Source organism: Lepidochelys kempii, chromosome 24 (genome assembly GCF_965140285.1).
Source record: "Lepidochelys kempii isolate rLepKem1 chromosome 24, rLepKem1.hap1, whole genome shotgun sequence".
NCBI lineage: Eukaryota > Metazoa > Chordata > Testudines > Cheloniidae > Lepidochelys > Lepidochelys kempii.
The window spans coordinates 6,654,583-6,678,282 of record NC_136403.1 but is presented as its reverse complement, the minus strand read 5'-3'; the positions used below and the strand labels follow the sequence as shown (position 1 = coordinate 6,678,282).

The following is a 23,700-nucleotide window of genomic DNA, read 5'->3' as shown; positions in this document are numbered from 1 at the left end:
TCTTCACAGTTTGCTCCTAAAACAAAAATGAGACACCACTATTTTTGTTGCATTAGCAAGTGAATTTTTATTCTCTTGAGAGCGATAAAAAGAGTGCTTTCTAATCCAAATGTACTGCGGAGTGGCACAATATTCAGTATTTTTTGCCATAGCATTTCTTAACCCCTGCCTGATGCACCCTTCTGTAGTTTCATATTAAAAGCACATTGTATATGAATCAGGAAATATTTTCCCACCGACTTTCTACAAGGTCTGACGTAACTGCTGACATTTCCACCTTTTTGTACTGATACCAAATTCTTGAAATGCCCCAGTCTATTCATGTCTAAATCATTACTTGTAAGGCTATTGGAATCAATAAGGAAATATTTACATTATCTGTTAGGGCTAAATCCTGCAACATGCTGTGCACTTTTAGCCTGATCCACCAAAACCCTTAAGCATGTGCTTAAAGTTAAATATGCAAGTAATCCCACTGAAGTCAATGACTTGTGGGCATAGTTATTTGCATGCTTCAGTGTTCCATTGGATTGTGCTAGAGAGCTCAGCAATTTACAGGATTGAAGCCTTAAAAAAAGAGGACTAGAAAATTTCAATGTTTAAAATGGTAGAAAAATTTAGCCACATTCAAAGTTTCATGTATATTTTTACCCTAAAAAGGAAAGAATCATTCTCACATGAGTACTTTAGCAACAGCAGCTGAATATAAGGCATGTTTATAGATGATCTATTTTCCCCATGCCACATCCTGCATATTTTTAGTCGCCTACACGATTGTGTTCTAAGGTGGTGTACTGTGTAGTAGTTAGAGCAGGGGGGCTAGCCATTAAGGCTCATGGATTCCGTTCCCAGTCCTACCACTGACTTACATGGGCTTGGAGAAGTTGATGTACAGCGGACCCCCGCTAAAACATGCATCTATATAGCGTGAATTTGCATATAACGCGGTCGCGGCCATGAATCCCAAATTTAATTACTTTAATTTGGAATTCATTTTAACGCGGTCCCTGCTATAATGTGGTCCCCGCGTTAACGCGGTGCCACGCATGGATCCCAAATCCTACGTTCTAGCGAGGGTCCGGTGTATTTGTCCCTTTGTTTACTCATCTGTAAAAGGTGTCTAATAATACCTTTCTCGTAGATATAGAGTTAATCTTTTTAAAAGATGCTTTGAGGTCATTATGACAGGTTTCAGAGTAGCAGTCATGTTAGTCTGTATCCGCAAAAAGAAAAGGAGGACTTGTGGCACCTTAGAGACTAACCAATTTATTTGAGCATAAGCTTTCGTGAGCTACAGCTCACTTCATCGGATGCATGCAATGGAAAATACAGTGGGGAGATTTATATACACAGAGAACATGGAACAATGGGTGTTACCATACAAACTATAATGAGAGTGATCAGGTAAAGTGAGCTATTACCAGCGGGGGGGGGGGGGCTCTCTTTGTATTGATAATCAAGGTGGGCCATTTCCAGCAGTTAACAAGAATGTCTGATGAAGGGAAGGGGGTGGGGGGGAATAAACATGGGGAAATAGTTTTACTTTGTGTAATGATCTATCCACTCCCAGTCTTTATTCAAGCCTAAGGTAATTGTATCCAGTTTGCAAATTAATTCCAATTCAGCAGTCTCTCACTGGAGTCTGTTTTGAAGTTGCCCACGTGCAAGGCAGGCACAGATGTCAGGAAATTGTGGGTCCACTGTCTAGAAGAGAAATCAGTGATGTGGATTCTGGGTATATTCTAAGTGCAAACTGTTTATGTTACACTCTATACCAGGGATCGGCAACCTTTGGCATGCAGCCCGTCAGGGAAATCCGCTGGCGGGCCGGGCCAGTTTGTTTACCGACAGCGTCTGCAGGTTCGGCCGACTGCAGCTCCCACTGGCTGCCGTTTGCCGTTCCAGGCCAATGGGGGCCGCGGGAAGCAGCGTGGGCCGAGGGATGTGCTGGCCCACTGCTTCCCGCAGCCCCCATTGGCCTGGAACGGCAAACCGCGGCCAGTGGAAGCTGCGATCAGCCGAACCTGCGGACCCTGCAGGTAAACAAACCGGTCTGGCCCACCAGCAGATTTCCCTGACGGGCCATGTGCCAAAGGTTGCTGATCCCTGCTACATACAGTCCTTGAACAGAGATGATCACAAACAGCATACAGGCAATCCCCTCTTTCAGGAATTTCATCCCAAACACTAATACCCATTTCCTAGAAAGCAATTCTGACTCAAGAATTAACTCTAATTACAGAGATTAAGGCAAAGAGTAAACTCTTTTGTTGCTTTCCACAGCTCTCCCAAAGGAACATCGTCACAAAATTAACAATGCAGCATTTCTTCAAAGAGTGAACAATATCTTTATGCTAAGTAAAAGAACGTGTAAGATTAAGTGTAACTGTGCCACCTGGTGCCTCCTACCATGACACTTAGGACTTAGGCCATGTCTACACTAGCGAGCTTACAGTGACACTGCTGTACCGGTGCAGCTGTACCACCGTAAGAGCGCTCTGTGCCGACAGGAGAGAACTCTCCCGTCAACATAATAAAACCACCTCAACAGCAGGCAGTAGCTATGTCGGCAGGGAAAGCTCTCCCACCGACACAGCACTGTACATATGAACACTTATGCTGGTGAAAATTATGTCGCTCGGGGGGGGTGTTTTTTCACAACCCTGAGTGACATAAGTTTTGCCAACATAAGTAGTAGTGTAGACATGGCCTTAGAATAAAGGTGCTGTAGAAGAAGCCATATGCTCCCAGTTAAAATCTAAAATGTCACTTAAATCTCAGGGCTTGCCTACATTTAAAATGCTAGAGCAGCACAGCGACACCGATGCAGCGGTAGCACTTCAGTGAAGACGCTACCTATGAGTACTCCACCTCTCCAAGAAGCCCTCCCGTAAACATAGTACTGTCTACACCAGAAGTTAGGCCGGTATAACTGCATCACTCAGGAGTGTGGATTTTCCACATCTCTGGGCGATGCAGTTATAACAACATAAGTTGCTAGTGTAGACCAAACCTCAATCATAATGAGACATAGAGGTCTTGATCCTGTAAACACAGGGATGAAATCCTGTCTCCGTTTAAGTCAATGGCAAAAACTCCCACTGACTTCAGTGGGGCTGGGATTTCATCCACAATGCTCATCTCCTTGTCTTTTGAGCTTTGGCAAAGCCAATTTTGCACAAACAGAATCTCAGTGAACAAATATTCATGTTCTTAGTAAATTATTATAATGTCCTGTTTTGGACTGTTCACAACATCACCCTCATGCAGGCCTGTAACCAGGGTGACATATTGGACTCTTGTCTTTTCTCTAGAACAGTGGTCACCAACCCGTTGATCACAATCTCCCAGTCAATCGCAATCTCTGGCGGCACAGCGGGGCTGCCGCTAAAACAGGCTCCCTGACTGCCCTGCCCCCATGCTGCTCCCAGAAGTGGCCAGCGCAGCCCCGCAGGTGGGGGGCAGGGGTCTCCCTCCGCGCGCTGCTCCTGCTTGCAAGCACTGCCCCCACAGCTCCCATAGGCCGGGAACGGGGAGCTGTGGCCAATGGGAGCTGTGGGGGTGGTGCCTGCAGAGAGGGGTAGCTTGCGGAGCCATGTGCCACCCCCCACCCCAGGGGCCGCAGCCCATTGGTCCCTTCCAGGAGTGGCGTGGGGCCGGGGTGGACAGGGAGCCTGCCTTAGCGGTAAGTGCTGCCCAGCAGGAGGCCGCATCCCAACCCCCAGCCCTGAGCCCCTTCCTCGAGCCAGCACCCCAAACCCCCTCCTGCACTCCAAGCCCCTGCCCTGAGCCCCCTCCCAGAGCCAGCACCCCAAACCAGCCCTGAGTCCCCTCCCAGAGCCAGCACCCCATACCCATCCTGCACCTCGAACCCCCTCCTGCACCTCAAGCCCCAACCCTGCCCCCCCTCCCAGAGCCAGCACCCTGTACCCCCTCCTGCACCCTAACCCCCGCCCCAGGCTCAGCCCAGAGCTCCCTCCCACACGGCGAACCCCTCGGCCCCAGCTCAGAGCCCATACGCCCCCCAAACCCCAAACACCTACCCCAGCCCAGTGAAAGTGAGTGAGGGTGGCAGAGAGAAAGTGATGGGGGGGATGGAGTGAGTGGGGCAGGGCTTTGAGGCAGAGGTGGGGCAGATCCTTAAATTCAAAAAGTGATCTTGGGCATAAAAAGGTTGGAGACCACTGCTCTAGAACCTCAGATCAGTACACGTCCATGCTGCCTTATCCTCAGTGCTATTTTTAAGACCTAGTTTTTGCTCGGCATCCACTGCTAAAACCCTTGTCCAGGCCCTCACCATCTCTTCTTCTCGGCTACTGCAACCTCCCCATCTCCAGCCTTCTTGACAGGTCCACTCAAGTCACTGCTGCTCAGTTAATCCTTCTGACCATATTATCCCATCCCCCACTTACACCTAATACAGGCTCTCTAGACCTTATCTTTAAGGCACTTCCCTATCCATCTGCTCTTCCCTACATCAGCCTCACACATCATCAATGTCAGCCTCCGCTGCCTGTTTTTCTCACAAGAAACTTTGTGCTTTTTTCCAGGCCACCCCTTTTTTATGTAGCACTCACCCCAAACTAGCTCAGTGATTTGAGCATTGGCCTGCTAAACCCAGGGTTGAGAGTTCAATCCTTGAGGGGGCCATTTAGGGATCTGGGACAAAAATGGGAGAGTGGTCCTACTTTGAGCAGGGGGTTGGACTAGATGACCTCCTGAGGTCCCTTCCAATCCTGATAGTCTATGATTCTATACTCCATAGTCACTAATCTCATCCTCTTTCAAATACCTCAAGATCCACTGCTACCACAGTGCCTCCAGGAACCTGCCAGCTGATAACAGATAGGTATTTGGACAGTAGGGATTTTTGGCATTTATCTTCATATAGTTAAATCTTCTCATTTAATTTAAAAAATGTGACTCAAAATTGACCTTCTAAGTGTGCATATTACCATTATCTGTACGGTGGTGGCACCCAAAGTTCGCCATCAGCATCAGGGCCTTCTGTTCTTCATTTATGGGGAAGATGGGGCTGTGAGGAAAAATTTGGCTACATCTGGCAGGACCCAGTTCTTTGCAGAGCTTCTGGATAGGCATGTGTCACTTGCCGGGTGTTTTTTGTTTTTGTTTGGGGATACTGGTACAATAGGAGCAGCAGAATCCAGGTGTTGGACCTGAGTATTTGTGACACTGTTACACCAAGTTGCATTGGAGTCTGGATTTTTTTTAAATATAAAATTCTATTTACATTTATTTTCTGTATAGGCACTGAAACCAGGGACTTGGGGCTCAAAAAACAACATAATCCAACTTTTAAGCAGAGACCCAAACTTAGCAATTTCTAAGTTTTTGCCATGCTACTGCACTGGCATGCATCAGTACAGGGTATTGTGAATGCATTGGGGACAGTTAGCTTTTTCTCTATTTAGGCAGCAGAATTTGAAGGATTGGGGCCAAAAACTGGATGGCTAGAGCTTTTTATGACAATCTTGCACCAGGATCCTTTAACTGAAGTCAGGGCAACGTAATTTATTCTATTTAACCTATGGAGTTTGCAGAGCCTCCTCCCCACCCCATCCCCACCCCATCCCCTCACAGATTTGTAGACTCTAGGTACAGGATGCATTAGTCTAGATTTCTAGAACACAAAATAAGTGTTAAATGGTCTCAATTTAGCCAATGGAGTTTGGGCACTGGGGCCAGAAACCAGTTTGTACCCGGGCCTAGGCTAGCACAGATATTTAATGCAGTTTTGCCTTGCAAGTTTTGCGCATACCTGTACCACGGCCATACACAAGGCACACCTTACGTCAGCAGTCTGCACACGCGTGCAGTAGGTAGAACTCCCTGCCCCTGCGGTGCAACCCACATGTGAGAGCCGCGCGCCAAGCGCACAAAGACAGGAAAGGCGCCGCGCGGGGCGGGGCTTGGCTCGAAAGAGGCGCACTTTGAATGGCGTCCGGCGGAGCCAATCCCCTCGCCCTGAAGTGAAGCCCTTCTGGGCCAATGGGTGACGGGGAGGTAACGCTTCAGCGAAGGCGGGGCGTCTGGGAGGGGGCCCCGTGCGCCGTGTAATGGAGGCTCAGTGCGCGAGCGGCCATTGAGGAGGCAGGAGCTGCGTGTGTGTACCAAGGGAGGGGGTGGGGCGGCTGCTGGAGGAGTTCGAGCCCCAACTCTTGCCTCCATTTGCGACAGCGACAGCGGCGTCGGCTCGGCGGCGCGTCCCTCCCTCGCGGCGCGGGGGCCTCAGGGAGGGGGGAGATGGAGATGAAGAAGCGCATCACGCTGGAGTTGAGGAATCGGGCCCCGGAGAAGGTGAGGGGACGTGACGCCCCCCGGCTCCCCATTGCTGAACAGCTGATACATGGCCCGGGGGGCAGCCGCCACGTGGGGCCGGGTGCCTCTGTACTGCGAGGCCGCCGCGTCCCCCCCCCCCCCCCCACACACACACCTTCCCTCTGCCTCGCGCCCCCAAAGGTTCCTGGGGAGGCTGCTTGTGCACCCGCGTAACCCTTGGCTGTTCCGCAGACCGCTGCTGTGTGTCTCCGCAGCCGACGCCGAGCGCGGCGCTGGATAAGTGGGGCAGTCTGTGCCTGGGATGGGCCCCTTGCCCAAGGCGTTTGGCTCTGTGTGAGAGGGTCCTCGGGGTGACCCGAGAGCAGAAATTAACCCCCACCCTCCCCGGCAGCCCCTTCTCGGAGCTGCGGATCGGGGTCGACCACATTTGGCGGATCCCTTCTTAGCTTTTTGCCGGCTAGTTCTTGGTTGAATTTAAGGGTGTTTCCCCGTTTGGTGTCAGTGCTGGATTTAGAGTGAGAACTTCTTTCTCCTTTCCCCGCCTTCTCTGCTAACTTAACTCTTGTGCATGGAAAGATGTGGGTCACCCATCATGCTTCAATATCTATAGGTTTGGGGGAGTTTTTTTACGACCCTTCAAGCTAGAGCTGCTTTTTGGGGCTGATGAACACATTGGAATCCGTAACTTTTATGATCCCTCTTCTGGTTGCCATCTCTGCTGTGATTTGCCTTATTTATTTTTAACTTCTACTACGTGGATATTGTAAACAGGTCAGAGTTGCACCGAATCCATTTTAGAAGTATCTGGGTACATGACTGATTTCCTGCAGTCCTTTTCCAGCAATCTGCCAGAGGCAGGCAGTTTTTATAAAACCTCTGTGTAGAATGCTTTCCCCCCTTTCTTTCTCTTCTCGCATTTGGAGCTGTTTATTTTGAATTACATCGTTTTTAGTCTCTTCTTTCTCTTTCCCACCCCCTTCCTTCCCTGAGTTTTCAGCTCTGCCCAGTGAGCGCATGATGGGGTAATGGCACCCTCCTCTCTTTTCCTTGAAATCATACTGCTTATAACCGGCCTTCCTAATGGCTAAAGGCAGATAAGGCGATTGCCGTTAGGTCCTGTTCAGTCATCAGAGACAAGATAGGCTTCTCGTTTGTACCTCCACCCACCAAGCAATAAGGTTCGGTTTTGCGAGGTCATGTACAATAGGGTTCGCTTCTCTGTGCCCGCCATGCAGCTAGAGTCAGGTAGCTCCTTTCTAACTCTGTGATGGGAGTGGACTGGAGGTGTCGAGTGCTGCAGAGAACGCCAGCCCTTGCTGCTGTAACTTAACTTCAAAACAAAAGTCCAGTGGGAATGGAACCTGCTTATAGTGAAACTTTTTTTTCTTTTATAGCGAAGTAGGATGAAAGTCCTGAAGTGAATTGCAATGTGCAGATTGCATGTCAAATACTTTTCTTAACGTTTTATTTCCTCTTCAAGCAGATAAAAGCAATTCTGATCATAACGAACCTCTTCTTAAATGTGGGAGCCCAGGGTGTGTGTTTACACTGTAAGATTCAATTATATGTAGACAAGTGTGTTCCTATAGATTGTCTGAAGGAACTTCAAACAAATGTATTTAACAGAAGTTTAAGGCAACCATTTTCAGGTGATCATACTCATTTATATATTGTGTTCTGCATTGGGAAGGATTTTGCTGCACTCTACTATTTTAGGGGGGTGAGGTGGTTCAGTTAATCTCCTATAGTAATTTCATTGACTGCTGTGTGATCAACCTGCAGCCTTTGCTTCCGTGCTGTTGAACTCAGCCAACGAATGATTTGTAGCTCCAGCAGATGTTTTTGCATTTAGGTCAGTAAGAATGCTATTGACCAGCATGTCTAGGTGCCCCAAGAGTATAAAGTCCAGATAGGTTGATATCAGAAAGTGTTGTTACTTCATGCCAGGCTGAGAGATTGACCTGATTTACAGTAAATGTAGAAGCGCATAAAAACCATTAGTTGAATAAACAATACATATTTTGATAATTTCTGGGCCAGATGTTTTTAAAAGCCTAAATATGCATTTAGATTAGCATAAACATTTAACTGAAGAGACTGGAGTAGCCCCAAAAGAATAGTTCCAGTGTTTTATGAAATTTTTGTTTTTAAGGAAAAATCCTCTACAAACTTTATTTAAAACAATATTGAGGCTTTAGCTCAAACTGACAAAAGTAAGACCAAAGCCAAGATACCACTTGTACTTTCCCCTCTATCTGTAGTGGTGTGAAATAAGGCTTTAAATTTTGTACCTCTTATTTGTCTATTTGACCAGTAAGTTGTCAGTCAACAAGTGTGATGTTCTTTAGAGCCACCCTTATTTCAAAGCTGAACTTTACATACTAATATTGGGCTGGATCCTTTTTTGTTTGTTTGTTTGTTTTGCAGCTAGGACATTTAAAATGTCAGAGTTTTGTGGGAAAATGTAGTGCCCATGCCTGTTAAAACCCACAGTAAATGGTATGTAGAAGGTTAATTTGGCGGTCCTATTTACCCTTTCTCATAATATAAGACATTCTGTGAAATAGAGTAACACATTTAAAACACATAGAAGAAAATGCTTAATGCATAATTAACCTGTGTAACTCACTGCCACAAGATATTGAGGCAAAGAGCTTTTAGTAGGATTTGCAAAAGGATTAGGTTCTTTTATGGGTAATGAGAATATCCAGTTAAATTGGTAGAATTAACAAAATTTGGGGATATTAAATGTTCATGGTATAAGCTAACCACTTAAGTGATGGGTTTAAGGAAGAAATTTCCTTTATTGGTATATTATTCCTTAATTGTCCAATGTGCATGGGGTTTCTTGCACCTTCCTCTGATGCATCTGGCACTGTCCTTTATCTGAAATAGGATATTTTATCTGATAAACCATTGAGCTGATCTGGTTTTGCAATTCCTATGCTTCTAGCCATATAAAGGCCCACGTGCATCATTGTGGTTGTGTTATCCAGAGCCATATATTTCTGACCATTAACATGCTAAAATTTGCCTCTTACATATTTTCCTTTTTATGACCATGCTTCAAACTCTCTTGCTGCAAATATATGCTATGTACTTTTTTAGTAGGTTGGCAATGTTAATTGTGGTGACTGTAGGCCCCGATAACTTCAGTTTTTGCTTAAGTGCAAAATAAAACATGTTGTCTTAATGGTTTAATTCTTCAAGCTGTTGGTTTAGATAAAGTTCAGTGTGCTTAAAGGTCTTCATTAACCTGAAGAGTGACTTTATGTTCTGTTTGAAGGTGACAGAGTTGGTGCTTGATAACTGTCGATCCAGCAATGGTGAAATTGAAGGCCTGAATGAGTCATTTAAAGAGCTAGAGTTTCTCAGCATGGCCAATGTAGAACTGACATCACTGGCCAGACTCCCCACCTTAAGTAAGCTCCGAAAGGTATGTATCTCTAGACTTTAAAGACTGTTAGTCTTTAAGGTGCCACCGGACTCCTTGTTGTATTTGTGGATACAGACTAACACAGCTACCCCTCTGATGCTTGGTGTCTCTGGACTAAAAGTCAGTTCGCTTTTGCCAAATTTATACACCTCTTTATGTAAAAATCTTTGGTTAACACAGGTTCTTGTACCCTTTCAGTATTGACAATCACATTTGCATCATATTGAAATGTCTTACTAGAATGTCTTTGCAGGGCTTTGAAATGATACCTGTCTAAACTTTTCAAGGTTTAAAATTGGTGTGGGTATTTTTAAATTATGTTCAAATTATTCTTGTCCAAGAATTCTTGGAACAATAAGTGGCTTATCTATTCAATGCTAGAAATTAGGGTCTGGTATAGCCTTCTCATGATATTAGCATTTTCATTGATGCTGTGGCTTTTAATTAATTATTTTATTAATAAAATACACCCATAATATTTATACAAAGTCATTAATGTGTGTACTCTATCATGTGCATCATTAATCTAAAAATGAGATCTGAGATCCTGAACTTAATTGCTTCAAATTTGAAATTATCCTTCGTAATTTCTGTAAACTTCAAAGTAGTCTTTCAAACAGAGATTGACAATTTGAGTACCGATTAATGTCTGAGGCAATGATCAAAAGTACAATATTACTTTTTACTTTTACAGTTAGGTTAAAGATATTTCATGCAATTGAATGGAAAGAGAGGGGGGCTGAGGATGAGATATATTAGGTGAAAACCCAGCTCCAGAGTATGAAACACAGGTTCCACTGGAGTAACTCAGCGTTTCACCCATGACTAATGAACCAGGATTTTGCCCATTATGTCTAAATAAAACCTGTACAAAGATCTAACATCAGGTTTCACTTCCTGCTGAAAATCTAAGGTCCCAATCCTGAAAACATTTAAGCACATGATAAACTAACTGTGCTAAGTGTGACTAGTCCCGTTGTAGTCAATGGGACCACACAGGCTTCAAGTGAAGGATGGGGACCCAAGTATGAAACTTCTTAATGAATTATCTGAACCAGGCACATAGTAAAGTGCTGTGGAAATAAGTAATATGTTAGGCTTTGGAAATACGTACACATCAATATAGGTTCCTTTTGTTTTAAGCAAACTTTATTTTATGTAAGTAGTCTGAGGCTTTTATGGGTTATACAGGAAGTCAAGTGGTCTTGTGATGCATTTATTGTTATAATAAAATACAAGCTCTTAATTTCGATAGCAGTGAAATCAACCATCTAATGATCCAATTTTTGTGTATGGTAGTTGGAATTGAGTGACAACATCATTTCAGGAGGCCTGGAAGTCCTGGCAGAAAAATGTCCAAATCTCACATACCTAAATCTAAGTGGCAACAAAATCAAAGATCTTAGCACTGTGGAAGCCCTTGTAAGTATAAAGTAGTTTCTTTGTTTTTGTTTTTGTGTGTGTGGTTTTTTTAAAGAATTGTAAACCATTGTTAAATCTCTAAATTTATTTTAAAAAAAAGTATCAAAGGTAAAAATAGATCATAATATTGAACACAGTAGTGATTGGTTGTAAGTGGTTGACAATAGGAATGCCTTACAAATACAACAGATAAATGCAATAAATGGTGTTTAAGCTAGTGTTACACAGGAGATCAGTAAAATACAAAACAATAATAAACTGGGTGGTTTAGCTGCCTGTGTATAGCTTTAACAAAACTGAAAGGCATCCAGAGAGCAAATTACTGTTTTACTTTTTCCATACATCAGGTTTTTTGCCAGTTCAAGTAACACTTGGATGTTTTCTTTCTAGATTGTCAGTATCCCAGTCCATCCTATATTGCATAACTCTGCTGTAATAAATTCATCATCCCATAGTTCAATCAAGACAATACTTGAAAATTTACTATCGGAAGCTATCCTGTGTTAGCAGTGGTATGGACCAGATCAGAGGTTGTCAAACTGTGGTCTATAGTCAGTGTAGCACTGGCTATCTATATATTGCTGATCCTCCTTGGCTTTCAGTTGCTAAAATACACTGAAAGAAACTAAAAATACAATAATTACTTGCCTAATAACTTTTCTATGTAAGCAATAATAGTTGTCACAAGAATGTTAAGTGACTGTGAGTGGGAGGTGTCCATGAAACTATCTTTGAAGAGGGGTTCTGTAATATGGGAAAAGTTTGGGAGTCACCTGTACTAGAATTCTTTAAGCTTATCTGGAAGATCTGTTAGTGTGCACCCTGGCTTGCTGCACACCAGCTGGTGTTATGGACTCTTCCACGGAGCACCAAAAGTTCCATAGTGTGTTTTGATGTAATGACCCCTTTAACTGCAGGATCAAAGCCACTCTTGGGTAGCTAAAAAACAGGAAAGTCCCATCTTTCTTCCTTCCAAGTTTATAGGAGAAATAGGTTGATTAGCTCCTAGGGGTTGGCTTGTGTCAGTGAGTAGTTTTGTATTTGTGTAGAAACTGAGGGGTAAGCTAAGTTGAAGAAATAAATCTTAAGGTGTAAGTTCCACAGAGTAGGTCCAGTGCCTGTCTAAATTCTGTTTTCTGCTCTTGCAAGCCACCTCCTGAATAGTTTCACTCTTCTCGTGGAACATAGCTGTTAAGAAAGATCATGGATGCAGAGGGACAGGTGATATCTGTGACCTTATGGGGCGCTTCTTTAATTATCAAAACAGAGACTTTATACTGAACTCTGTATATAAAGGGAGTCATTGCAGAGAATGGATGACCAAGGTGGTGAGTACAAAGTAAATTGTGTAGCTGGATACACAGCCTATTATGTTTAGGCTAAGGCTTGCAACTTGACAAAGGTTCAGGGTACCAAGTAGTTTGTGTGTGTTAACTGGAAGAAAAAGATGAGTACTCTTAATTCTTCATTTTCAGCAAAATCTTAAAAACTTGAAGAGTCTCGACTTGTTCAATTGTGAGATCACAAACCTGGAGGATTACAGAGAAAGCGTTTTTGAGCTGCTTCACCAAATCACATACCTAGATGGATTTGATCAGGAAGATAACGAGGCACCTGATTCAGAAGAAGAGGAAGATGAGGGTAATTTTTCTAAATGTGCTATAGCTGTATAAAATATACTTTCTAGTCTCAACTTTAGATATTGATGATATAGTTACTCTTGGACTGAAGTAGCACAATGTCATAAGCTACATTTTTGCAGTATAGCTCTGTAGCATTCACTCATTCAAATGATGCTTATGCTGAGTTACAATAGGAAGAATTGGAGTCAGAACATAGTCAAGAATGTTGTGCAATTCTTGTTAAATGAGAGAGACTTTTACTTGAGTAAAGATATGATTACATTAAAAATAATAAATAAGCGTGCCAGCGGTAATCCATTTTGTTAATGAAAGCTTTTTGCGGGAGGGTTTTCTCACTTCATATCTGATCTATGTGGAAATTATATTTCAGTAAGCATACTTGTATCACAGGAGTAGAAGTCAACAGACAGGAGGCCTGTAGCAAAGCTAGTATTGGAATCCCCTTGTGACCTCAAGCATCAGTTTTCCTTATCCCTAAAGTGGGGATACCACCTTCTTCATTGCTATTGAGGGCTAATTCATTAATGTTTGTTTATAAATGGTTCTGAAATTAGATGGAAGGCTCTGTAGAAGTGCAAAGTTATCACAATTTCTGCACTGATTTCAACGCAAGGATGGAAGGTAGCAAGCCTTTCTTTAAATACTGTTAACTTTTCGGACCATGATCACTAAAGCTATGAAAGACATCTGAAATGTTTGTTTCACATAGAGCTGTTCATGAGTGTCTCCGTGTTGCTATTCTGGTGGATTGTACTTTGGCTTTAGATTACATCTGTCGTCATACTTAAATCTGAGTTGTGTTCTTTAAGAGAATTTCACCAAAGAGAAGCTAAATGTGTCAAATGCTCTAGTTTGAAAATGTAAACAACGGATAAGTAAATGTAACAGTATCTGAAAATCTCTTAATGGGCATCAACCAGAAATTTTGTAAATTAAAAAAAAAAAAAAAGTTTAAAAAGTAGTTTCAGATACTAAACCTGTCCCTAAATTCCACCTGCCAGCCTTTGTGGTTCACACTTATATTTAAAATGTCTTCCCTGTAGCTGCATAAAATACCCTATACAGAACTGCCTATTTGAGAGAAATTGTCAAAGTGGCTATGTGCTGCTGCAAATGTACAAAATAAAAATGAGATCTCTTCTCTAATACAGTTCTAACTAGGCATTTCCTGGAACAAATAGGAAGTAAAAGTCATTCAAGGGTATTGTGTTAAGCTGGCTGTCCTTTTAAATTTTAGACCTTGATCTATGTGCAGCAGATACCCCACAGCCCCCTTTCCCTCTGACTTCTCTGAGGATTGCTGCAGGCTTAGGGATCTGCATTTGCAGAAGAGTCGCTTGAAGGATCAGGGACCTTGCCCTATCACCCTTGGTATCTAAATGCTTGTTAAGTTAGTGTTTATACATTTATAGTCTTCATATATTTTAAATATACTCTTTTCTCCAGAATGCTCTCCATTTTTTAAAACTTCTGGAGAAGACCTTGTTACCGAGTTGTCTTAGATTTTTGGGAAGCATGTAAAATGAGTTTATGAACAAATCATCACGTTTTAAGTGAGGATATATGGAACTATTTCCTTTCTTTCAGAAGGAGATGAGGATGATGATGAAGATGAGGATGAAGCTGGTCCACCAGGAGAGTATGAAGAGGATGAGGATGAAGATGATGGAGGTTCAGACTTGGGGGAGGGTGAAGAAGAGGAGGAGGAAGTGGGCCTTTCATATCTGATGAAGGAGGAGATTCAGGTAAATTTATACTTTTTCAGCTACTCAGTCCAAGAAGTTTTAATTTCACAAACTCTGTTTCTGGGGTTTAGGATTTTCATGAGGCAAAATGGCTAAACACAGATGCATTTTGTAGAAACCGATTCTTATAAATCTAGCATTGTATGTAAAGCAACAGACCACTTTAGATTTTGGTGATAAAGTTTTCTCTCTGAAGTATTTAGTCGAGCATAAGTATTGCCTAACAACTAAATATCTCTGCATTTCTCTTTAGAAAAATCAAAGCCATATTCTTAACTTCCATCCCACCACCTAAAATGAAAAAGTCTGCATTTTCTGTAAGCTCAAAAAACAAGACCCTATCTCCCCTCCCCTATGTTGAAATTGTACACTACTACCAACTAAACTGTCAGATTAGAATATTTTTTGGATTAAAGTAGATAACCAATCTTTTTTATAGAAAAAGTGAAAAAATATCCTTGTTCTTGACTACGTAATCTACAGTAGTAACAAGAATAGTCAATGCTACTTTATCTGAGTAACATTAAAATTAAACGGGGGGGGAAAATCAAGCTTTTTGTAACTAATGCTATTTTACATGGGGTGGAATTTTTATCCCCTTGATTCATCGGTAACTCCTCTCAGCACTTCTGCAAGGCTAGCATCAAAATTACTACCTTAATTCAAGGATCTCAGAGATCTTTACAATATTCACTCACACAAGCTTATTGAGAAAGGCAGGTATCTCCATTTTAGATTTGTGAACTAAGCACAGGAAGAAGTGAAGTGACCTAATCATGGCTACATGGATCAGTGGCAGTTAGAAATAAAACGCAGGAATGCTGAGTCTTAGTTCTTGTCTCTTCAACTAGACACTTACCCTGTTTTTTGTATGGAGGAAGTGTATTTATTTTTGTTTCTGTATAGAGAAAGTACTCACACTCTTAAGATCTTCTGTACCACATTCAGAACCAAAAGTATTTGGAATACCACCTTCATAACTTTTCAGTGTAGTTATAACAGATTCTTATTTTAATATAGGTTGAATCTCACTAGTCCAGCAGACTCTGGTCTAGCAACATCCGTGGTCTAGCATGATTTTATTTTATGTTTTTTATGCTTTATCTACTTATTTCCTTGTGCCAATACAGTAAAATTGTGTAACAACACTAACACTTTGTTACGAACAGAGCTGGTAAGCCTTGGCTAGGCGGCGGCGTGTTGTTCCGTTTATTCGCCTTGTCGAGATAAAAATAAAGAGAGACCCGCTCGCTACAATATTGACCTCCCATGGTTCGGCATATTCTCTGGTTCAGCACCATTCAGGTCCTGAGGGTGCCGGACTAGAGAGGTTCAACCTGTATTAATCTTCAAACCATCCTGCATGCCACATGACTGCTGTGTATATACTACCAGTGATACATAGACCACAGTTTGAGAACCACAGTTGTTTGGTGGTCTTCATTTTATTAATCATAATGAAGTGTTTATAGAACTTTCAGTGCTTTGTATAGTCTTACAGAATTCTGTAACCTTTTATCAGAGCATTGAGATTTTGAGGAGGTAATGGCTGAAAGTCATTACAAGAAGGTAGAACTAAGTTTGATTTGAGGAGTTGAATAAGAACCTTTTGGAAATTCCTCTGGAGAATGGCCAAACAAAGGTTTGGAAAGAGAACAGAAATTCTTCAATGTTAAAATCTTCAGTAAGTCAGTAGCTTCTGTATACCGTTGCTTTTGGGCAACAAGGAATTACAGTATGCATTAAAAAGGGCTTTAGAGGAGTTGGAAACCATGGTAGCACAACAGAGCTAGATAGTGAGGATGCTTTTTATTTGCTACTGATAAAGTGGCCTATATTGAGCATGCAGTTCGGGAAGTTCAAGCTGGTCAGATTTTTATCATATTTTGGAGAGCATAAATGAGGGCTAGAATCAGCCAAATTCTATGTCATTTAAACCAGACCTTTAAATAAGTAGCCTAATTCGAAGCTTCCCTTATACATTCAGCAAGAGCTTGTCTTAAATTTTTTGTGTTTAAAGACAAAATTATAGATAAAATTTTAACTGTAATGCCTTCAAATTTTTACCAGATGGTATAATAAATTAACGTGTATAACATTAGCAGTTACTGCTTTAGCAAATAATGTTCAGTTTTTCATCAAATCTTGCTGTACTGCAGAGATCTCACAACATTGTGTGATCTTGTCTGGGGTTTGCAGTAACAAGTTGGTCCAATTGAAGCCAATTTGCCAACTGCAAACCTGAAAGAGCAACTTACTTCTCATTTACTGTGTTTTTTTCTTTATTGACATAGTAGCAAAAAATTAGATCTGTTCCTAGTTCATCTATTGCTGCTGCCATAGTTTCTCCACATTTTTTCACAATCCTCTATTTCCGTGACATTTTGATGAAAGCTTATTTGTTGTACTGTCTTGCTCTTCCTTAATGTATCATTTTGTAAATTCCTGGTGGCATCACAAACTATTGATAAGTGGGAAGTAACAAGAAAAAACTCAGACTACAGACCAAATTCTGATTTTTATATATCTGTGCAACCCAGATAAGTGCAACGTAGAGAAGAATTTGGCCTCCTGTCTTCACACAGCTATAGTAAAAAAAAACCTGAGAGAAAGTAAATACAGAATGTGATCACTAAACAGAATAAGTGCTTTGTTTAGAGAAAACTGAAGTATAGGCTGCTTAAACTAACCCTAGATATACTGCAATTTTTAAAAATCTGATTAAATATTTCATATTGTGAAGGATGAAGAGGATGATGATGACTATGTTGAAGAAAGAGGTGATGAGGAAGAAGGTAAGTTTCACTAATTGTGAAAGTAGCATGTTTCAGAACCCTTCTGAATTGATTCTTTCAACTTCTGTAATTTAGGAGGTTGAGACTGGCGGTCCATTAGTATAAATTATGTCTGTCTAGCTGGTCTGTTTGAAGGTATGTAAACACAGGGAAAGAAGGTATCCTGATATGGACTTATGAAAGATTTCACAAGTTAAGCATTTAGCTGAGCAGCCATGTATTACTTCATATGCTATCTCTTTTCCCTTAACCAGTATATCTTAACACTTAACTTTTGAGTAAAAATGAACAAAAACAATTTTCTAAGCATTTTTATAGAAATATTTTAGTGCCCTAAAGTGTAAAGGGGAAAGTTGCCAAATGAAGGAGCTACAGAAATCTAACTTCCTAAGGTAGGGCTGTTGCATAAACTTCGTTTATCGCAGGTTTAAAAGAGGTTCATTAATAATGCATCAGAAGTGTCTGAATTCCCTGGTTAGGGCTTAAAAGCAGCATTTTTGGGACCCCCGCAAAGCCCTCCCTTACTCCCACCCGCCATGGCATCTGCATAAAATATTTTAAGGAGGTGTCATTTAAGAAAAAACAAAACCCAATGTCCTGTTTAAGGGCTGCATGCTTAAACTCATTGGTTGGATTTTTTTTCCCATCTAGTTTCTTTCAGTAGCTTCTTAAAGAGTTTAAGTGAAATTCCATACATTAATGTCTTATGTAGTTCCTATAAATATAGACAAAGGCTTGGAAATAGATGTTTGAGGGAAAAGAGTTCTGTTTGACTTCATCTCGAGACCTAAGAACGTTGAGAATATAAACAAGCAAAGTGACAAGCTGCCTTGTAACTAACAAAAATAAAGGAAATTCATCCTACTTGGAGAATATATTGGTACTAAGTGTATTGCTAGTATTGAGGAATAGTGGTATGTCATACTTTTAGAGGGAATGATCTCAAGCTCTGTCTGTTGAGAATACTGCGTTTTCTTTGCATGGTACAAATGGGATACCTCTGTATACTCATGTATACAATAAGTATGAAAAGAATCAACCAGAGAAATTGGGTAAGCCTTACACTTAATAGGCAGAGGCTACAAACAAACTGCCAATCAAAAGGCAAATAGACAAAAGCAGTGGCAAAAAAAGGAAAACTTTGGATTGTACCCTTCTCTCACTTTAGAGTGTCTGTTTAGATTTCAAGATGTTCAGGGCAGGGACCAGTCATTTTATGTTTATAAAATGCCCAGCATGTTTTTGGATGCTAGATTGATTAATAATAATAATAGTTCTGTTAGTGGCAGTAGTGTAATCCTGCTACTGTGTAGTAAACATCTACATACTGTGATGGGTTAGGTGACTTACTTACGTGGTTCTGCTCATTTTCAGTAAGGACTGGCCAGATTTAGAGAGATTTACAGGGTGAAAAGATTCTTGAGTTTTTGTGTAGCCCTTTGAAGCCAATTTCTTTATTAAATGTAGACTAGTAGACAAATTCAAAAATTCCTGATTGCATTAGTGGACTTTTGTTCTACGCGCTTGGCTTAACTGAATACCTCTTTGGAAATTTGTACTCTGGATTTTAAAATCACTGATATTGAACTATGCAGTGTCGTAGCCGTGTTGGTCCCAGGATATTAGCGAAAGGTGGGTGAGGTAATATCTTGTATTGCTTCAACTTCTGTTGGTGAGAGACGAGCAGCTTTCAAGCTCACACAGAGTTCTTCTTCAGGTCTGGAAAACGTACTCAGTATGTCACAGCTAAATACAAGGTGGAACAGGTTGTTTAGTATAAGGAATGTCCCTTGAAATGTGCGTTAATTAAAGACTCATTCAAGGTGTTAACGGTCCACTTCATCTTATTTACCATGACAGTAAAGCAGCCAGTGAGGATGTTTAAATGGCCAGAAAATGATTCTGAGAATGTCAAATCTTAAATTTTTCAAATTGCATTTCATATTTTGGCCACAAGAGTGCATAATAGGCCACTTGGATTAATTATTGCCACATTTTTTGTATGAAACTGTTGAAAATTAAGAAAAGTAAGTTAGTAAAAGCAAAATCAGGTTAAATGTGTCCTCTCTCCATTTTAAATCTCTATATAATCTGGTTTACTGAATATGTAACTTGCAGTCCAGACATGAAAGGATTCAGATGTACATCAGACTGAAGAATAACCTGTTTCCAGTATGAAATGTAGTATATTCAGTTTGAGTATTCATCTTAATATGGCTCACCTAAGTTACTCAGAATAAATAAGAAACTGGTTGTTTCAAAAAGATCCATCCGCATCACAAAGATGTATAGTAATGAGTGCATATAAGAAGAAAAAATATAATTTGAAGTAGTCTGCTAGTTTTTTATAGGTAAGAGCACAACACAAGTTAACTTCTTGATGTTTAAATTGAGTGTAATCAAATATATACAAACTTCTTTTTCTCAGCAGAGGGTGTCCAAGGGGAGAAGAGGAAACGAGATCCTGAAGATGAGGGCGAGGAAGAGGATGATTAAGTCACTATAGAAATGAATAGGACCAGAGTCTTTAAGTTACAGAATACGCAATAGTGATCATGCAGATCTGTATGTCTCCATGTACCATAGATGTCCTTACAGAAGATAACATGTTAACTTTTTATAGGAAAGGTGTGGTTTTACTATTTTTGCCCTTTTTATCATTCCAAATAAGATGTAATAGCCTGGTAGTGAACATATGTAGAAAACAACTTTCAACCTTATAATCACTGAACCCATTGTCAAGTTTTCCCCTAGAATTTTATTTGGACTTCTTTTGTTTTATACAAGCTTGCAGTGTTTGTCATTATTAGTCCACAATTAAAGACAGACTTTTACATGGGTTTAGTATGGTGAATTTCATTTAAGATTTTAAAATTGTATGTAAACTGAAATCAAAGATGCTGTAATGTGATAAAGTCAACAGTCTATTTCAAATGAAAAGTTGGTTAAAACCAATTGAGCTGACCACAGGTCCTACTTGGAATCAACTTGATTATTTTAACTTTTTTTAAAAAAAAAGTGACCTGTGAATTATTTGGTGATGGGGGAGCTTATGCCCTCTTTTACTGTGTTATTACTTATGAAGAAGGCCTAAACAGGTTTAAGGCCTAGTTTTCCCTGTTTATTCTGAATATCAACTGTGTTGGAGGACTTGTTGGATATGTTTGAGGATGTATATTAGCTCTCATGCTTTAATTGAAGTGGAGGAGATGTGGCATCCTTAACAAAGGCTTGCTTTCTCCAGAATGTTTAGTCATTGAAGTTATATAGGTATTTCAAACAAACTAAAAAACAATCCAAAGTTTTTAACAGTCTAACCAAAACTCCCTATCCCTCTTACTTGCTCAACTTTCACTCACTTGGCTCTTGTTATGTTGTCATTTCATTAGTTCCCCAATTATCGTAGTCTTTTTGAGGTGAGACAGGACCTGAATTTCTAATGTAAAAACAAGCAGGTATTCCCATCAAACACACTTCTAAATTTAAAAAACCCCCAACCTTTTAAAGCCTTTATAAAACATAAAAAGGCAAAAAATGAGTGTGAGATTGATTCTCTCATCTTTGCAGGTCACTTTTAAAATTTTTGTGTCGTTGCAGCTAAATCATTAAAGGCCCCATTTCAACAGTAAATAGTTCTTAGTTTTCTGTCTTGGAAAGCTGCGGCAACTTATTCCACTTCACATAGTCGGTTGCAAGTGCAGAAGATATGCAGGCCAGGCTTTTCTTTGGCAGACTGTTAATTGTGACTAGTAGATCTTAAATTCTGCCCCAGTGGATTATCTCACTTCCCATTTGAGCCAATGCAAAATAGAAGTTCAGAGACACAGCACTCCTCTTTTGCAGTTGTAATTTGGATTTCAAACAGGCATCTCAATGCAACACTAACTTGCATTGTTTCAAATAGATACTCAACCAAATATCACACACAGCTTTATTCAAGAGACTCTATTTTTTTATTATATATCTTTCTTGGCTGACAGTAACTGTGTTTAAACTGTGGAAAGATACGTGAGGTATTTCCTGGACCTGTATAGTGGAGTCACCCATATAGCACAGTTACCTGTAAATATTTAATAAGGCGTTTCACATACTGGCAGACTTTAAGGCTATGTCTACACCATGAGTTAAGGGTGTGATTTCCAGCTTGCATATGCATACTTGTGCTAGCTCTCATTGAGCTAGCATGAGTATAAACAGTATTTAGCACGGCTTAGCTGTGCTGAGTATGTACCCGTAAGGTTCAGGTGGGTTTGTACTCGGCACTGCTAAACCATATTATTGTGCTACTGTGGCTGAACTACTGAGAATCACAGTCCTAGCTTGTATAGACACAGCCTAAATGTAATGATTCCTGAATCAAGTTAAGACAAACCGCATGAGCAAAGAAGTCCACAAAGCCCAATTTCTTGGGGGTTTTTTTCTGTTTTTTTCTTAATAGAGCCGTAAATCATAGTTCATGTGGTTGTAAAGCAGAGCCAACTTTTAAAGACATTTGAATGGAATGTATGAGACAGTTGGCAAAAGATTTGGAAATATATTGATTAAATGGGTTAAACTTTTAAATGGATATCTGTAGAGACACTAGAAAAGTAATTGGTGAAACAACATTTGCAACCACAATCCAAGTTCCTATGTTTGTTTGTATGAATATTAAATGAATTAAAAATCTTAATTAAGTGCACACCCCTTCTTTCATTATGGAGGCTCTGTGTTCAAAGCAGTTGCTTTGTATTCATCTTTACTATCTCAAAGTTTTTCCCCTATGTTTGTCTTTGAATGTTAACTTTTTTAGTCTCAGCAAATGATAAAACCTTCCTATTTACAAATATGTACTTAAATCTCTCAATGTAAAGATTATACTAGACTGTCTTATACTGAGGCATACACAAATTGTACTTAAATACAGCGTTAAACTGAAATTTAAATTAAGAGATTTTTGATGGAAATTACTAAAGTTATCAACAGTCTTGTTTCAGTCAGCAAATCTACCTTAAATCATTCAATGTTATAAAGGTTAAACTATTTAATTACCTTTGGAGGGTTTAGTAGATCCTTCCATAAAACATGCAGGCTTACATTTTTTAAAACAGTTCACAATGTGGTGCATCAGCTGCTGGTAACAAAAGTCTGAACCTCACATGCAACTATGACTTGCTAAGTAATTTTTGTCTTTTCCACAGTGTTACCATTTTAAATATAGTTTCCACATTTGCCAGTCAGCTTGACACATAACCAAGATAGTACAGCTTTTTTGTTTGTTTTTTTAAGGTAACACACAGAGCCTCCAGATACCTGAAAATTTTTTTGCTTGGTGGGTGGTCTTTTCATGCAAATATGTAAGGGTGGGTTTTATATTTTGTAGAGGTTTTTGTCCTATTTTAATGCTCTTTGTATGGCAGTATGTATATAGTGTGTTCAGTTCCTTATCAAACCCTTTCCTTAAAAACTTTGAAGTAATTGATTTTGTGCAACTGTGTTTTGAATAAAGCCATGACAGTGTTAAATAAATAATAAAAAAAAAACCCCTGCAGCACTCTTCTGATGACTTTTAGTTGTAACAAAATGTGTTTCTTCCCCATGTGTGCTGTACATTTTAAATTAAAGTTTTTCAAACTGAATTATTTCAAATAAATTGAAAATTTATTGTTGTATTGGATTAATTTTCTAGCATATAGCTTCCATTCAGTAGCTGCATTTTTTGTTTGTATCAGAGGAATAAGCAGTATTTGCTATTTCCCAGTATTGTTCTCAGTTAATGGAAACTTACTGTACTTTTATTATAACCGCAACTACCTGTCCTTGTAAAGTTGTTATTGAAGTAATAGCACTTCCCTCAAGTTTTAAAATACATTAAGTGTTGTTCATGTCAGTCGGGCTGTCATTGCGGGGTGGGGGGGAATCAATTCTGCCTTGTATAATACAGTAATACCTAGCTTTTGTATAGCACTTTTTGCAATAGCATTTTGAATTCCATATTTCAGAGAATCAAGTAACTACAATTGTGAAAAGATGATTCTAAGAAGATGATAGACTGATGTGTTGTTTTTTAAAAAAGTGAACTTAACAGGTTTTGATATTTATTTGCATTGCAGTAGCTCCTATTTGCTACACACCATACTGTGGCTGTCCCAAAGACCTTACACTCTAAGTAACTGACCACCCAGATTAGGGTGACCAGATGTCCTGATTTTTGGGTCTTTTTCTTATTATATAGGCTCCTATTACCCCACCCACTCACTGTCCTGATTTTTCACACTTGCTGTCTGGTTACCCTAACCCAGATTCATATTGGCTTCCTGAAAGAAACTTCTAATCAACTTTCTGTAGAATTGTATTTTCCTAAGCTTAGCCCTCTAATT

General features: G+C 40.2%; 1 protein-coding gene across 2 annotated transcripts; it reads left to right on the top strand.

Moving 5' to 3' along the window:
* The first annotated feature begins 6,069 nt into the window (after positions 1-6,069).
* On the top strand, positions 6,070-22,989 carry ANP32E (acidic nuclear phosphoprotein 32 family member E). Of its 2 annotated transcripts, none has more exons than XM_073323532.2 (7): positions 6,070-6,318; positions 9,587-9,736; positions 11,036-11,158; positions 12,634-12,799; positions 14,389-14,546; positions 17,290-17,341; positions 19,773-22,989. In XM_073323532.2, the coding sequence occupies exons 1-7, from the start codon at positions 6,265-6,267 to the stop codon at positions 19,835-19,837; spliced, it is 768 nt and encodes a 255-aa protein (XP_073179633.1). In that variant the 5' UTR covers positions 6,070-6,264; the 3' UTR covers positions 19,838-22,989. The 2 variants fall into 2 exon arrangements, with proteins under 2 accessions (XP_073179633.1, XP_073179632.1); XM_073323531.2 differs by having other exon boundaries at positions 6,071-6,318; positions 19,770-22,989.
* Positions 22,990-23,700: the final 711 nt, after the last annotated feature.

What these genes read in the sequence shown, in the direction of transcription:
- ANP32E (XM_073323531.2), top strand. Translation starts at nt 6,265, where the DNA reads ATGGAGATGAAGAAGCGCATCACGCTGGAGTTGAGGAATCGGGCCCCG. An exon ending in CCTTAAGTAAGCTCCGAAAG is followed by an intron (nt 9,737 to 11,035) that starts GTATGTATCTCT and finishes TGTGTATGGTAG; the next exon opens with TTGGAATTGAGTGACAACAT. An exon ending in TGATGAAGGAGGAGATTCAG is followed by an intron (nt 14,547 to 17,289) that starts GTAAATTTATAC and finishes CATATTGTGAAG; the next exon opens with GATGAAGAGGATGATGATGA.